The 16,053-nt window shown below is 38.5% G+C and overlaps 2 protein-coding genes across 2 annotated transcripts; one reads left to right on the top strand and one right to left on the bottom strand.

The window, feature by feature from the left end:
- Positions 1-1,367: 1,367 nt before the first annotated feature.
- LOC149753086 (uncharacterized) lies at positions 1,368-3,877 on the bottom strand. The gene is made up of 3 exons (XM_089924981.1): positions 3,413-3,877; positions 2,277-3,330; positions 1,368-2,196 (listed from the first exon to the last, which is right to left on the bottom strand). The coding sequence occupies exons 1-3, from the start codon at positions 3,733-3,735 to the stop codon at positions 1,369-1,371; spliced, it is 2,205 nt and encodes a 734-aa protein (XP_089781107.1). The 5' UTR covers positions 3,736-3,877; the 3' UTR covers position 1,368.
- Positions 3,878-4,768: 891 nt separating this feature from the next.
- On the top strand, positions 4,769-15,837 carry LOC103704078 (putative amino-acid acetyltransferase NAGS1, chloroplastic). Its single transcript, XM_008787228.5, has 10 exons — positions 4,769-5,273; positions 6,728-6,815; positions 7,694-7,902; positions 9,126-9,277; positions 9,748-10,171; positions 11,770-11,867; positions 12,735-12,846; positions 13,048-13,207; positions 14,594-14,666; positions 15,264-15,837. Exons 1-10 carry the CDS (start codon positions 4,944-4,946, stop codon positions 15,418-15,420), a joined length of 1,803 nt encoding a protein of 600 aa, XP_008785450.1. The 5' UTR covers positions 4,769-4,943; the 3' UTR covers positions 15,421-15,837.
- Positions 15,838-16,053: the final 216 nt, after the last annotated feature.

Here is a 16,053-nt window from a genome sequence, read left to right as displayed (position 1 = left end):
TAACTGTGTTCCCAGACAAGCTAACTGTGTTCCCAGAACCAAGCTAACTGTGTTCCCAGAGAAGCTAACTGTGTTCCCAGACAAGCTAACTGTGTTCCCAGAACCAAGCTAACTGTGTTCCCAGAGAAGCTAACTGTGTTCCCAGACAAGCTAACTGTGTTCCCAGACACTCCATAACTGTGTTCCCAGAGAAGCTAACTGTGTTCCCAGAGAAGCTAACTGTGTTCCCAGACAGCAAGCTAACTGTGTTCCCAGAGAAGCTAACTGTGTTCCCAGACAAGCTAACTGTGTTCCCAGACAAGCTAACTGTGTTCTCAGAGTTTTGAGTCGACCTCACCGAGTTTTGAGTCGACCTCCGTGCAGTGGGAGTCGACTCCGGTGAAAGACGAGTCGACTCCTTAGGTGGCACAGAGCAAAGACAGAGAGCAGCCGAAATAAGGGAAGCCTAAGTGTCGACCTCACCGAGTTTTGAGTCGACCTCCTTGCAGTGGGAGTCGACTCCGGTGACGGACGAGTCGACTCCTTAGGTGGCACAGAGCAAAGACAGAGAGCAGCCGAAATAAGCGAAGCCTAAGTGTCGACCTCACCGAGTTTTGAGTCGACCTCCTTGCAGTGGGAGTCGACTCCGGTGACGGACGAGTCGACTCCTTAGCTGGCACAGAGCAAAGACAGAGAGCAGCCGAATTAAGGGAAGCCTACGTGTCGACCTCACCGAGTTTTGAGTCGACCTCCTTGCAGTGGGAGTCGACTCCGGTGAAAAGCGAGTCGACTCCTTAGCTGGCACAGAGCAAAGACAGAGAGCAGCCAAAATAAGCGAAGCCTAAGTGTCGACCTCACGGAGTTCTGAGTCAACCCCAGGGCAGTTCGAGTCGACCCCAGTGAAAGGCGAGTCGCCCCGTTAAGTGGGACAGAACAAAGACAGAGAGTGGACCTTAGCTCAGCCAAGCCTAAGAGTCGACCTCTTTTCCTACCGAGTCGACATCGGGACAGATCGAGTCGACTCCAATATTTTCGGAGTCGACTCGTTAAGAGTCTCAGATTAGGCAAAGTCGAAGGGAAGCCGGGAAACGGGATTTTAGGTGTCAATATAAATTTTTCCACGCCATATTCAACTATTGTAATTGTCAGAGCTGACGTCGAATGCTATGCCAACCGTTGATTAACTGTGTATCATTACATGTTTGTAACAATTTTTTAACTGCATTCCGGTTTGAAGTAACTGAATTAAAATCTAACAAAAAATCAACATATACAATTCAGTTTGCACTTTATTAACATCAATACAAGAGTTTTGTTCTTAATATGCTGTGACTAACATGAAAATACATTGCAGGTATCTCGATACATTCTTCATAATATCCATATTCTTTACTTGATGACCTCATTACAAGTCCTTCTATTGTGCCCAACCTTCCCGCATCGTCCACATCTCATTTCACGTACTGACTCCACTTGCGAAGGTCTTCTCTTCTTTTTAGGCCTGCCAGGACGTGTCTTTCTTATAGGGGGTAGAATGTGAATCTCTTCAGAGGCACTTTGGGGTTTCTCCATGTCAGGAATTGGACTGATTGCTTCGGCATATGTTACTCTATACAATTCAGCTTGGAAGCAATTGTCGGTGAATTGGTATAGTGATCTGCCGTCCTTCTCGATGCATGCACAAGCATGCTTACATGGCATGCGGAAGATTCGCCACTCGCCACAAGAGCAGCTACACATATGCAGGTCAACTTTGCATGAGTAGTTGGTATCCTTTACATCATATATCATTATGTTGGACGTAAATACAGCTAATCTCCGACCATCTTCCGCATTTTTTTGCAACACTTTCTCCGCATCAGGACAAAGTTGAGATTGAATGCTATATCCTCGATTACGCCGTTGATGCATCATCTGCATTATTTGGATCCTTATATGGTCAACCATCTGAGGCACAGGGAGATGACGAGCCTCCAGGATCCAACTATTAAAAGACTCTGCCACATTCGATGTCATGATGCCCCAGCGTGGACCTGGAAATACAGTATTCGCCCAATGCTCCGGCTTTGCATGTAGGAGAAAGGTGGTAGCACCAGGGGCTTCTGATGTAAGCTTTGCAATTAGCTTTCGGAATACAGTAAGCCTTGGTGTATAGGCAGCAGCATTTAGTAAATCAATGAGCCTCTTTCTCTCAGCTGCACGATAATGGACAAGGACCTGCATTGATAATTAAAATCAAATATACCACATGCTACATTACTTAGATACTTTGTAGTTTAAATTATTCATAATATGACGATGCAAACCTGATTCTTGAAGTTTTCTTTCACATGACGTATACAATATGAGTGGTAAGAATCAGGAAAGTACTTAGGCACGGATTTAATAATGCCCTGATGTCTATCCGTCATAAATGTGAACTGTTGACCACTATACTCAGTACAACTATGAATAGCTTCTTTCAGAAACCGGCAAAACCATTCCCAATTTTCATCACATTCTATATCTACAACACCATAAGCTATAGGAAACATATCATCATTTCCATCTTTGGAAGTGGCTCCAAGCAATACACCTCCATCCTTATGCTTTATAAATGTGCCATCCATAAAAATCAGAGGACGACATCCTTTTATGAAACCCATTAGTGAAGCATGAAAACAAATGAATAGACGTCTGAATCGACCATCAATTGTTTCGTACTCTGCAATGCTGCCGGGGTTGGTCTGACGAATGGCATCGCAATACCAGCGAATCCGTTCATAAGATAGCCGGCTGTTACCATAAAGATCCATCATGGCCACCTCCTTACCACGCCAAGCTTGATGATACGGCAATTCAACACCATATTGTCGTCGAATATCCTTTACAATATCACTCGGCTTATATAACGGCATATCTTGAAGTTGATCTTTAACAATTTTGGAAACCCAACGTTTTGAAGCCTTTGGATGAGACCGCACTTGCAATCCTCCTCCACATGTGTGGTTACAGTGCATTTTTTTAATTGCAAACTTTTCACCATTCCCAAGGCGAGAAGCATGAATACGCCATTCGCAACCTTCATAAACATATTCTACAGTAACTCGATCACGATCGTTCTTCACGAAGACAAAATCCCTGCAAATTGCAATGCAATAGTTGCGAATGGTGTCACGTAGAGTTTCCACATTCATGAACTCCTGACCAACACCCTCTATACTATTTTTCCAATCATCCAACGAATTTTTTTGACTTGCTTCCTCTTCAATTGCGGCTCTTGTTTCTTCAACAACTTGACCAAAATTACTTGAGCTACCCTTCGAAAAATTTTTCCCTCTCGAACTGATTTCAGCACAATGCGATGAGCCACTGTTCATACAATAGGATAAACATTATTTTAGCAAACTTACTAAAATCCGTTGCACAAAACAATATTTAAAAAAGGGAATACCTCTCAATTACCACAGCAGCACCTTCGATCAAGGTTGGAGAATGAGTAACAACCATCTCGATCACCTTGGCATTTAAGTTGACGTGTATTTCATGCATGTTACGAACATCCTTATCGCTCATGAGCGTAACAAGCATTTTAGACTTGTTTGGAATATAAAACTTAACTTCTATCATTGTAGAAGATAAATGTCTCCACCTTTCAACTATTTCCTTAAAAATTTGATCAAGAATTGTGTCTTTTGAGATGGAAATAATCACAGCTTCACTACCATAAGAACAAATGGCCATAAAAACAGAGCTACCAGTATCTTCCGAAGCCATGACAATGGAAAAAAGAGGAGGCAATGAACAGATAATTCCGAATTGCAAACAGACTTAGGAATATAGTGGAGCAGAGTCTCACTACACAGAGAAAGAGGGACTATCAGCGTTCTCTCAAACAGGAAACCGGTAAAGAGTAAGATGTAGTCTCAATGTTTTTAGGTCAACACAAAGGCTCGACATGCTCTCTCCCTATCCATCTAGCATCCATCCTAATGGGTGTTTGTCTCTTCCCAGACCAAACAATCTCCATTGGCAAAGACAAAACAGAGAAGAACGGAGACAAAACGCATACCCTGTTGCGGCCTATTTTTACACCTTTTTCCCGTCTCAAAATCTTCCTCGAAAGCCATCTTCGGTAAACACCTTCCGTGGGATCACCAGGGGCATCCACGCTTAAGGGCTGCAAGTCGGATTTTTACTTCGGAGCATCTTCGGTAGACAAAAATAGAGTGTTTCCGGTTCCAAAACAGAACGCGGTACCTATTTTTTTCCCGCTTCCGGTAGCCTGGGGGGTACTTAAGTAACCTGGGGGCACTTTGGGTACTATATTTTAAAGCAAACAGTAACTTGGGGACCGGGAATTAAAGATCCATGAAGCGGTGGACCGGAAGTTTGTTTTTGGGTCAACCGGGACCTCTTGTTCCAGCGGGGTCTTTTGAGGGACGGGAAAGTAATTTCCCGTAAAAAAAAAAGAGCAGGGTAGAGTTTGTCACATGCAATGCACGTGATAAGCATCGATCCTATGGATGGCTGTGACGGCATTGCCGGTTTCAAGGAGTAAGGGGTAAATTAGTCATTTTGACGGACTAGTTAGTAGTTACTGAAATCGGCTGCGGGGCGGACTGAGAAGACAGATGTCCAGAAACAGTTGCCGACTTCAATTTAAATATGTTACCCTAAATAATCTGAACTAGTTGCGGGAATTGAAATTTCGGAATCAGCTCAATCTCAATCTCGACTAATGACAAGACCTGGAATCGCACGGTAAGTAGTTTACATATGTAATATGTTAGGAAACATCAGCGAACCTACCGCCGATGAGGTGGAATCACAGCCATTCATCACAGATTATTCTCGTCGTGTTTTAGGGGAGCAGCACCTGCCTAAGTTTTCTATATTCCGCATTCGTTTTTCGCCCGCCACAAGACCGGCCCTCTACCCTCGCGTCCTCTTTGTCGCCCGATTAGGGTTTCCCTCCCTCCCGCATGGCCGCTTCTTGCTCCAAGCCGTGGATTTCTCCACGCGCTGTCGCGAGATTTTCTGATTCCAAGAAGTTTCCGCGCGTCCTTCCTGTCCGCTACGTCTCCAAGTGCCACGATCTTGAACGCAGGCGAGTTCTCTCTGTTCGCTGTAGCCGCTTCGACGGGGACGCCGGGAATGGCTTCTCCGACGCGTACCCCGACAGGGAGAACCAGCAATTCGTGGGCTGGTTTCGCCAGGCGTGGCCGTATATAAGGGGCCACAGGGGAAGCACTTTCGTCGTCGTCATCTCGGGGGAGATCGTGGCTAGCCCGTACTTGGATAGCATTCTCCAGGTATATCTATGTCGATCTTTGTCTCCTTCTTTGTGCTGTTTTCATTCATGCACTAATTCATTCCAGACGTAATAGAATTGGATTGTTTGTTTGCGGTGAACTTGTGCTGGAGAAGAAATTAATTGTGTTTTTTCATTTGTTGGATTCCATTTTATACTCATGGAAGGTTCAGGAAAGGCCTGAGCTCATGAAATTTTTGGAAAGAAAATTTCGTTTAAACAATTTGAGCGTCTAGGGCCAAATGAGATTCAGTTTTCTAGGTCATCTCATTCCCCTCGGCTGAAATGGGCCCAAATTACTGGAAGATAGTATCGGCATAAAGCTTAACTGTCAAATTTATAGTCGTGCGACCCTTCGAAGGTGCACTTTCGTGATTGAATGAACTAAGATTCAAGGTTTTGGAGTCATGTGTTGCCTCTTAGAACTCCTCTATAATTTTTGTCCAAGCTCATTAGTAATTGGAAGCCCTTTTGAAGCTTTCACAGGCTCCATGTCAGGTAAGCTGTATATAATTAACAGACATGAAAAAATAAGCCCTGTCCCATCCAAGTTGTTATATTTGAGCATCTTTTTGCTTTCTTTGGATTTAATAATTGTTCCTCTAGTTTTTGTCAATATGTTTCCAAAATTATTTGATTGATCTGTAGTGTCTGCAAAACTGTTACAAGATTGACAAAACTGATATAAGATTGTGGTTAGTCATACTTCTGCACCCCCACTCCTTTTTTTTGTGTCATCCATTTTTCTCATTACTAATGAAGACATATGTTCACGTAGCAAAGTTGGTCAAGTAAAGAGCTTGTTACTTTATGGTGTTAATAATACACACTCAGTCTATCTAGGATCCACATGCAATTTATTTAGGCTGCTTCTTCCTCTGCATTAATTAGGAAGCAATTATGCCAGCCTGCAGAAGAAAGCAGCTAAGCAGCACATGCTTCCTTGTCTGATCCATTCAGTTTTTTATTCAATATTTGGTTAATAATCAATTGACTGAAATTGCATTTCATAGAACTCCATTAACTCATATTTCATACATCTTTGTTTTTTGTAGTTGTTGACATACATCTCAATTGATGCCTTTTTATTCCTTTTTGGGAGAATTTTTGAACTGAGAAAACCTGTAACTTGTAGAGAAGCCATTGCTGCAAATAACTTACACTGATCATAATTTTTCATGCATCTGTATTCAGGATATTTCACTCCTCCATGGTCTGGGGATCAAATTTGTCCTTGTTCCTGGGACTCATGTCCAAATTGTATTTCATAGAACTCCATTAACTCATATTTCGTACATCTTTGTTTTTGTAGTTGTTGACATACATCTCAGTTGATGCTTTTTTTTTCCCCTTTGTGGGAGAATTTTTGAACTGAGAAAACCTTAATACTGGTAGAGGACGCCATTGCTGCAAATAACTTACACTGATCATATTTTTTCATGCATCTGTATTCAGGATATTTCACTCCTCCATGGTCTGGGGATCAAATTTGTCCTTGTTCCTGGGACCCATGTCCAAATTGATAAGCTCTTGGCAGAGAGAGGTAGGTGGAAAATTATCACATCTAAGGTAGATTGGTTCTTGCATGATTGCACTTCTTGGGCCTCATATCCATATCGATAGTCATTGTTCCTGGATTTTTTCATGTGCTTGTGTGTTCATGTTTTTCTTTCTCCAAAGCATCATGATGAAGCCAGCTTTTCATTCAATCTTTCTTTTTCTTGAAATAGATCTTCATCTTTTTTATTTATTTACTTATGCTTGTTACAACATAAGAATGTTGAAGTAAAGGAACTCGTGGGCTTTGAGTCAAACTGTGACTTGTGCATATCATTGGCTGATAAGAAGACCCTCGGTGCACAACTTAACTATCTATTCTTGGTTTCTCTAATAGAAAAGTCAGGGCATACTATCGTGAAAGAATGAATTTTGATCCTACATTATTGCCCAAAACTAGCAGCAATTATTTAACATAATATAAACAATTAAAGCAATAAATCTGATATTATTTTGTTGTGTTGCTGTATTTTAATGGAAAAAAACTGATATAGTAAAAACTCTCATGTTAACTTTCTTATTCCTACTCTATTTTTTTTTAAAGAATATCTATAGGACTAAAATCCTTGTCAGATTTTTCTGAGGCAATGCTGCAGATTTTCACAACTTTGCCAGAATTTTATAAAAATCTCAATTTTCAAATTTATGAGTTTTCAACTTTGTAAAGTTCGACATCTAGTACCCATTTGATGTTCATAGTTCAATGCCATCTAAATATGTTTGCTTGTAGAGCATAACAGAAAAATGTCTGTTTGTATTTGTTGTTTTGGTGCTTACTTCATGCTATGCCTTTATGGGTGCTTGCTGTTCTAGTGTCATGTGATATGCTCTCACGTGTTCTTCATATACTCCATTATCTTTAAGGAAGCAAGGGCAAGTATGTTGGCCGGTACCGAATCACGGATTCTGATTCGCTAGAGGCAGCAATGGAGGCTGCTGGGAGGATTCGTCTTACAATAGAGGCAAAGCTTTCTCCAGGGCCCCCTATATTGAATCTTCGCCGGCATGGTGATAATAGTCGTTGGCATGAACTTGGTGTTTGCGTTGCAAGTGGCAATTTCCTTGCAGCTAAGGTGATCAATATTGCATAGCCTGCCAGAACTGAATCCTAGAATTCATGCTATTGTTCCTAAGATCATAGGATAAAGACATTCATCTCTTGTTACACAAGTTCTTAAAACCTTTTTTTGTTAATAAAAAGGATGTTGTTAATAAGAAAATTCTGAAGGAAGTTGTGATGCCTTGAAGATGTCCTCTCATGGCATCCTTCAAACATTTTGCTGAAATCCTATGGATAAAGTACTACATTAGCTTTCTGAGCTTAGAACCTACACTCAAACAATTCTAAAATTAGTCTCAGTAATGCTCTTGGGAACTTTACTGTTGTCAGATGTGATGAACTAAGCTTACCTCCATGTACAGTTTACTGCATAGACTATTCTGTGCCATTTCAGTTGATAAATAACCTGAGAATTTACAACCAATCAACCATGGTAGTCAATTGATCTCCAGTGGGTGATCAATAACTTACTGCTTTATGAAGTTGATAGTAGTTGATTTTGTTAGATCAGACATCTGCTTATGGGATTGTAATCTGCTTCCAGATTTTCCTCATTTTGGACTTTCTTCACTATGTTCTTGCATAGACATTTTCTGACAATGTAAGACAGACTTACTATATATAACTGTGTTCGCATCAGGTGTATTATCAAGATCAAATTATAATTTTGTTCAGAAATGACTAAATATTTCAATCCTGACACAAATACTTATTTTCTGGAATTCTTTGCTTCACTGCCCAGGAGGAGTAACCAAACAATGCGGCTTCCTGTGCCGTACAAATAGTCATAGCAATTATCCTTTTTAGTCCTTTTCAACTGGACCCAAACAATTGAGGTCTGATCAACTTTTTTGGTTTATCCATGAATTCAGCATTTTTCCCCCTTTCTCCCTCTTTAAAGAATTAACAAGTAGGGAGTTTCTTCTGGTATAAGAGAGAGATGTGGGGCATAGCACAACAAGGTTCTAAGGAGGTTACCAAGACAGTGGTGGCATCACAACATTAGTAAGCTAGTAACTTCCTTAATTTACCAGTTGTTTTGCAACATCTTGACACTCATGTGGCCGTCGATAGATATATTTTAGACCTGATAATAAATTTGCTGTTAATGTTCAAAAAGGTAGTAATTTTAACTGTAAATAAATCTAAGAGATTTCTTAGAATGGTTGAATGTTTTCCACCTTCTTTCCCCTTTCCCATGTCTAGTAGACTTATATAACTTTTCTTTTCTGACAGAGAAGGGGTGTTGCTGAAGGTATTGATTTTGGAGCAACTGGTGAAGTTAAAAAAATAAATGTTTCCATGATACGAGAAAGGCTTGACAGAGATTGCATAGTTATAGTAAGCAATTTGGGTTATTCCAGCTCAGGAGAAGTTTTAAATTGCAAGTATGCTGCTTAGCTTTCTTTTTTTTTACTTGCTTTTTATATTTAATATCAAGGACCTGTTCTATCTTCCAGGAGGGTGATAGATTTTGATTTGTTTTGTATATTCAATGTACTTTTTTCCTGTAAGCAAGAAAAGTATTATTTTCCAATTACTATGTCAATCTAATTAAATTTAAATATATGATCACTGCATTTGCATTATCCTTTTAAATCACAACTTGCCAGTGTCTTGTTTCAGAGAAATTTACATCCTTTTTATCAAATTAATTTAGATTGAATTTTGATTTTTCATTTTCCCTTCTAAGTTCTCTTCTGGCTCTTTGTAAAAAATTCTTGACTGTGATTGGTTATCTCAGTTCCTTATTTGAACATATTAACACTACCTATATATTCTTGTTTTTAGAGATTCCGGACACACATAACCTGTTATGATTGAGGGCTCACCTTTTATTTTCTTAATAATGCTTCAGCACTTACGAAGTCGCTACTGCTTGTGCCTTGGCTATTGAGGCAGACAAATTGATTTGCATTGTAGATGGTCAGATTCTTGATGAACATGGACGACTTGTTCGTTTCATGACTCTCCAAGATGCAGATTTGTTGATCAGAAAGAGAGCTAAGCAGAGCGAGATAGCTGCAAACTATGTCAAAGCTGTAGGCAAAGAAGATACTAATTGTCCAGGTTCTGCTGATGCATATAGAAGTAACAGCACTTCTTGGAACGGGAAAGGCTTCAGTGAAAAGTATAATGCAACATTTCAGAATGGTCTTGGATTTGACAATGGCAACGGTCTATGGTCGGGTGAGCAGGGATTTGCTATTGGCGGTGAAGAACGGTTGAGCAGATTAAATGGTTACCTTTCAGAGTTGGCTGCTGCAGCATTTGTTTGCAGGGTAAGGCTACTTCATATCATGTTATGCTTTTTTTTAAAGGGTTTCTCTTCTTGTTTCTGGTTGAACTTTGTATATGTTTATTAGAGAAGAAGTTGTTTAATAGATTCTTTCTTTCATTTATCAAAGATATCACGAAAGTAACACATTCTGCGGGGATGACCACTTTTTGCTGATACTTGTTTGGTCCCTTTTGTCCTATATGAAGGTTTGATGATATCAGGGATGGAACCATCGGGGAATGAGGGGAGCAATGGCCCCCCAAGGCCCAAGCAAACCTTCTTAGACACCCCATATTTTGTCTCGTGTGGCCTTCCTAGCCTAATACCATGGGCCTCCACCATTGCATGATAGCCTGCCATGCAAAAACACCCACATACTTGGTACTCTTGTTCTTCATTTCATATATATCATATAGTTTTTATTATTATTTTAATTAGGACTACTTAACATATCTCTCCATTTAATAGATTGTGGCAACCCAATCTCCTAGCTTACCTGTTGGCTTACAACTTACTTTCTGTAAGAGGCCTTTGCCAACTGAATCAACTGCCTTTTCACTCTTCGTTGGTATGGAAATGTAATTATAAAAAAAAGGATACAAGCTAACAGATGAGCATCAGTTTTTCAGTCTAGAATCGGTAAATGCAGTCGTAGTTCTCCAATCTCACAGATTGTGGAGATGAGATTGTAGCTGTTACTTGCCAACATTGATTTTTTCTTTAAAAAGTAAAATAAATAGTTGTCACAATGACCATATCAGCCTTGTAATAAAAGTAAAGAAAAATATTGTTTGCTCAAATTAATATTTATAGTATAAAATGTATATTGAATATACACAATATTAATGTTTAAATAACAAAATAGGATATCTTTAATGGGATATGGGGATTTAATTTTTAATATAATATTTTAGTCTGATGCATAGTGAAAAAATGATTGAATGAGTGCTATGGGATTATAGGGAAACAACATCCATCATTGAAATCCCCGGTAACACAAAACATATTGCCTAACAGGAGGCAAGAAAATTGATATCATATCCATTATAACATTATTTGGACAGTCAATTTAAAACATTAGTTTCTTCAAGCATACTAAAGATCAATATTGTTAAAACTTAGTCTTGCATGATCATTCAAATATAACAATTTAGTTAGTACTTTGGCCCCCTAGTAACAATTCCTGGTTCTGCGACTAGACAATATTTTTGTCCTCTGGGAAGATTTGTCTTGTTACTGTTTCTTCTTGAACAAATGATGTTCAATAAGCTGTTTCTTTACACTATTGACCATTTTGTTGGCTTTTGTTTTGGTTTTTGATGCCTGCCAAGGCTTGTGGCTTGACCTGCCATGGCACATATCAATAAACTACAATTACACCATGGTTCTCAAAGTATATTCCAGATCATCACCACATGGCACCATTTTTATAGTTTGCTCTGTGCTTACGTGATTATGTGGTTTCACCAGTCATAATCCATGATGAGCATATGACAGGGTTTGAAGGGCCTGTCTAACAGTTTGATGACTGGGATTTCTTAGATACTATATACCTCCATTCATTCTTTTGGCATTGATCTTTGTTTTTCCACTTTACAGGGTGGAGTTCAAAGAGTCCATTTAGTAGATGGTACTCTTGGTGGGGCCTTGCTTTTGGAATTATTTACAAGAGATGGAGTAGGGACTATGGTGGCTAGGTATGTGACCATCTGAACGAACTTTTTTTTATTTTACAAATCTACTGATCTTATATCTGTAATGTCTGTAATGTGATTCTTACAAAAAATTGAAACTGACTAATGACTTTTGTTGTCTTCTTATGCTGGCTTTACTTTGAGCTTGCATCATTACATTGCTCTATCCGGCCAAATAAAATATGTCTTACATCCTTCTAGGCATTGCTCTACCTTTTTCCCCTTTATTCAAGTGATTTGTTGTGTGCTATTCTCGTGACCTGGCTGATTTGCCTTTTGTTTTTGTCCCATTGTATTGAAGCTCCAATAATTTGTAGATTATTATCTCTCTTCTTTGTTGAGTCTTGATCTATATGTCCACTAAAATACTGGTAGACTTTTTTTTTCACATTTGATTCATGAGAGAGTTATTCATGTTTGCTGACACTATTGTCAGTGTGGAATATCAGAAACTCATCTGTTTAACTTTTGTATTCTGAGGTTGAGGCATCATTATGATATCCTTATTGGTATATGCTGTAGGAACGGGTTCATCTTTTTGTTAGACTGCTTTCTTTTGTTGGACTGCTTTCTTTTGTTGGACTGCTTTCTTACAAAGTGCTATTCATCTCCTGATGTGTACCTTTTTTGGCACAAGTGAAATTGTTAGTGCCTAGTTCATGACAGCTTTGTTTTGTTAGTGCATAAAAGATTCATTTTTCTCTCATGTGTGATCAGAAATATTTAGATGTTAGGCCACGAGGTAATTTAGTTTGACTATGTTGTATGACTGAATTGTTCTATTGTGTCCATATTTATTTTTTTATTTTAATTGCATGGTTGCTTGGTATGATTTGGCACCTCTCTTAGTAATTATTTTCATTCCTATAGTGATTTATATGAGGGAACTCGGAATGCTACAGTGGTAGATCTTCCTGGTATAAGGCAGCTAATTCAACCTATGGAAGAAGCTGGCGCATTGATTCGAAGAACTGATGAAGAGGTCTATGTTGTCTCATATTCTATGTTTTATTAATAATTTCAAATATACTATTTGCAATTATTTATGTTATCCTGATTCCTTTTAGATCATGCAATGTATATAAACAATCCAAGTATCAGAATTGTTTTTCGCTAGTCATACATACATACATACATGTATGCAACATTGCCTGAATGATTCTAACTTGATATTTCTTCTCAGCTCATCAAATCATTGGATTCATTTATCATTGTGGAAAGAGATGGTTCAATTATCGCCTGTGCAGCACTTTTCCCTTTCTTTGAGGATAAATGTGGTGAGGTTGCTGCTATTGCTGTCTCCCCAGAATGCCGCGGGCATGGACAAGGAGACAAATTGCTTGGTAAACTTTTTACTATATGCAAACTACTGGAGTCTCTTGTCTTGTTCCTGTTGAATGCAATGTCTTGATTTATTTGAGAATGTATATACATGCAATCACGTGTCAGCTAGCAGAGTTATCAAAGTAAAACTTACGATCTTACAAAATCCAGACTGAACTTTTAGTTTTTCCTTTCTCTTCTCTCATTGTGGATGTTTTATATTACAAAAAAATGATGAGAAGCATAAAGAAAATTCCACTTTCTCATTAAACAGGAGTGCAATATTTCTCCATGGAACATGTCTTTTTTTCTGTTAGGTCTAAGCCTGGTTCAATTTATTAAACACATGAAAGTTGCAGCAGTTAGCCTAGGCTGACCAAAGTATGGGAGAATAGAAAGCAGAGGAGCGATTTGCCTCATCTTTTTCTCTGATCATTTACTTGTCCAACCTCTGGTGATGACTTTGACTACAACTGCTTATACCTGCCACTTACGTGCCCTCCATAACCTCACTATAACCTTTTTGTAAACATTTCTTCCTTTACCAAGTTACCTACTCTGTTTCTCCATCATTATTTTTTTCATGAAACATGAATCTTTCTCCTCAGTAGAACTTTGGTTAATTCCTAACCAAGAAACCTGCCTGACTTATTTTTGATATAAATTCGTTTTAGGATATTGCTGTTTGAATTATTTTCACAATGCCCTAGTTTTCACTATGCCAGTCAGATTAATTACCAGACCTATCCTTGTTTTTCCCATGATTTTTGAAACTTTTGATATTTTTTCCGATCCTGTCGCACTGTTCTTTTACACCTTCTTCGAAGTTTTCTTATCCAGATTTTATGGCAATTTACTTGCCTTATTACCTAAATTTATTTATTTATTGATTTCTATTTGTAAATGTTAGCCTATCAAAGTATTTATTTGACAACTTTAACTATGCTTTTCATGATCTAATCAACCTTTACTGAGATTTTAAGTTCCTTGGTGCAATATCTGAATGATGTTCTTCGGCTTTTCCTCTTTGATGAAATTGTAAATCCCCAATTTACAAGTGATTTTCCATATGTTGTGCCATCAAAACCTAGCATACGAGAAGTTTACATGCTGATGCGTGAGAGATATCTGCAAGCACTGTATGCATTAACATCTTTGGAAAAACCACTGCTTTGTGACTGCTTTCTTGTTTTACTGTCAATAAGAAGTATTGATCGATATCAAACACATAGATGCTATAACTCTGAATTAATTTTGTTAAATTTTGTTTTTTTTATCTTTATAATTCTGTTTGATATCAGCAATACACTTCATTTATGGATAATTCGTTATCATTCATCAGCATTCATAAATGTACATGCACATGTTATTTGTGTTTAAGTACAAGGTTTTGTTTTTCGATACAGATTATATTGAGAAGAAGGCATCATCCATTGGACTAGAGAGACTTTTTCTGCTTACAACACGTGCTGCAGATTGGTATATTACTTGTACCTGCCATGTTGAATTCCTAAACAGCTATGCTAGCTTTCATTACTGATGATGGTTGCCTGAAACCACTGACAAATAAACTCTTTTGCAGTTTGTTTCCTGCTGTTTCTTTTTGTTGTCTTGCAATGAATGTATGTATATAATAAGCTATCCTCTTCATATATACAATAGTTAAGCCAGTGCAGTGACTTCTTGGTGCTCCTCTTTAAGAGCATTTGGAAAACATATTGCAATTTGGCTATCTAGGTGATCTCTGTTGGTTGTTTTCATTCTCGAGTTTGATTCAAGAAAATTAGAATTTTAGTAATTTGTGGTATTATTTTATGTTGAATTCTGCAGTATATTTTTAGGATTTAAATATAAAGAACAATGTTGGAATGCATACCGCGTCATTTGAAGAACTAGAGTTTTTGGTTATATTTTCCTGTAATAACCAAAATAATAAAAAAATAATGTATTCCATGGTAATCAAAAACAGTAAAGAAACAATGGATCATGTACCAGTGTTGCATAACATATGGCAGCCGAGCAGTTGATTTTATGATCTTATCAGTATAATTTGATAGCAGTATTCATATGATGCAGGTTTGTGAGACGTGGCTTCTTGGAATGTTCTATTGAATCCATTCCGGAGGAGAGGAGGAAAAAAATCAATATCTCACGTGGCTCAAAATATTATATGAAAAAGTTACATCCAGAGCTAGGTGGAATCACTGTCAGCAGCGCTGCCTTCAGATATTAGTGAACGGTGTATATCTTCAGCAGCGCTTCCTTCAGATATTAGTGAACGGTGTATATCTTCGGCAGCGCTTCCTTCAGATATTAGTGAACGGTGTATATCTTCCTGCTGATTCACCTTTACATGGTGCATCTTAGCCATTTGTGACTAGGGCATTCTTTAGTGGGTAGCTAAATGCATCCGGCGGATGGTTGAACAAGCAAGCACAGAAGATAGGAAGAGATTTGCGGGAGATGTACTCTTTCCAATCGATGAGATGTAGAATCTCTTTTTCTAAGATACCTGTGGGCATCTGTATTGAGCAGGAATTAGGACCTCATTTCTACTATTTTAGAAAAAAGAATGTGTGAGAGAATTTTGTGGTTGAAGTAAATTATTTGATTATTCGATCAACTAACGTATATGCATGTTTTGTCAAAATGGCCGTTGAAGGTGCGTGGTTTTGCTTTTGCATTTGCATACTCCGCCTGTGCTTAATTTGGATGCCACTTTGTACTGATCGAATGGTTAATGCTAAGTTACAAGGTCACTTGTACTCTCTTTTGTATACATATTGGGGTGGGCCTTTGGTCTCACTAATTTTTTTTATCTTCTGATAGTGATCTGTTTTGAAATATCCTCCTCTGTGCCGCATGA

Source organism: Phoenix dactylifera, chromosome 8 (assembly GCF_051530095.1).
Source record: "Phoenix dactylifera cultivar Ajwa chromosome 8, Ajwa_hap1_PhDact_Kaust_v1.1, whole genome shotgun sequence".
Taxonomy (NCBI): domain Eukaryota; kingdom Viridiplantae; phylum Streptophyta; class Magnoliopsida; order Arecales; family Arecaceae; genus Phoenix; species Phoenix dactylifera.
The sequence above is the reverse complement of the archived record's forward strand: the minus strand, read 5'-3'. Positions and strand labels throughout refer to the sequence as shown.

Coding starts and splice junctions, on each gene's coding strand:
- LOC149753086 (XM_089924981.1), bottom strand. CDS start 3,735: ATGGCTTCGGAAGATACTGGTAGCTCTGTTTTTATGGCCATTTGTTCT. Junction 3,331..3,412: donor GCTGCTGTGGTAATTGAGAG/GTATTCCCTTTT, acceptor TTGTATGAACAG/TGGCTCATCGCATTGTGCTG. Junction 2,197..2,276: donor TCAAGAATCAGGTTTGCATC/GTCATATTATGA, acceptor TTATCAATGCAG/GTCCTTGTCCATTATCGTGC.
- LOC103704078 (XM_008787228.5), top strand. CDS start 4,944: ATGGCCGCTTCTTGCTCCAAGCCGTGGATTTCTCCACGCGCTGTCGCG. Junction 6,816..7,693: donor TAAGCTCTTGGCAGAGAGAG/GTAGGTGGAAAA, acceptor ATTATCTTTAAG/GAAGCAAGGGCAAGTATGTT. Junction 13,208..14,593: donor ACAAGGAGACAAATTGCTTG/GTAAACTTTTTA, acceptor TTTTCGATACAG/ATTATATTGAGAAGAAGGCA.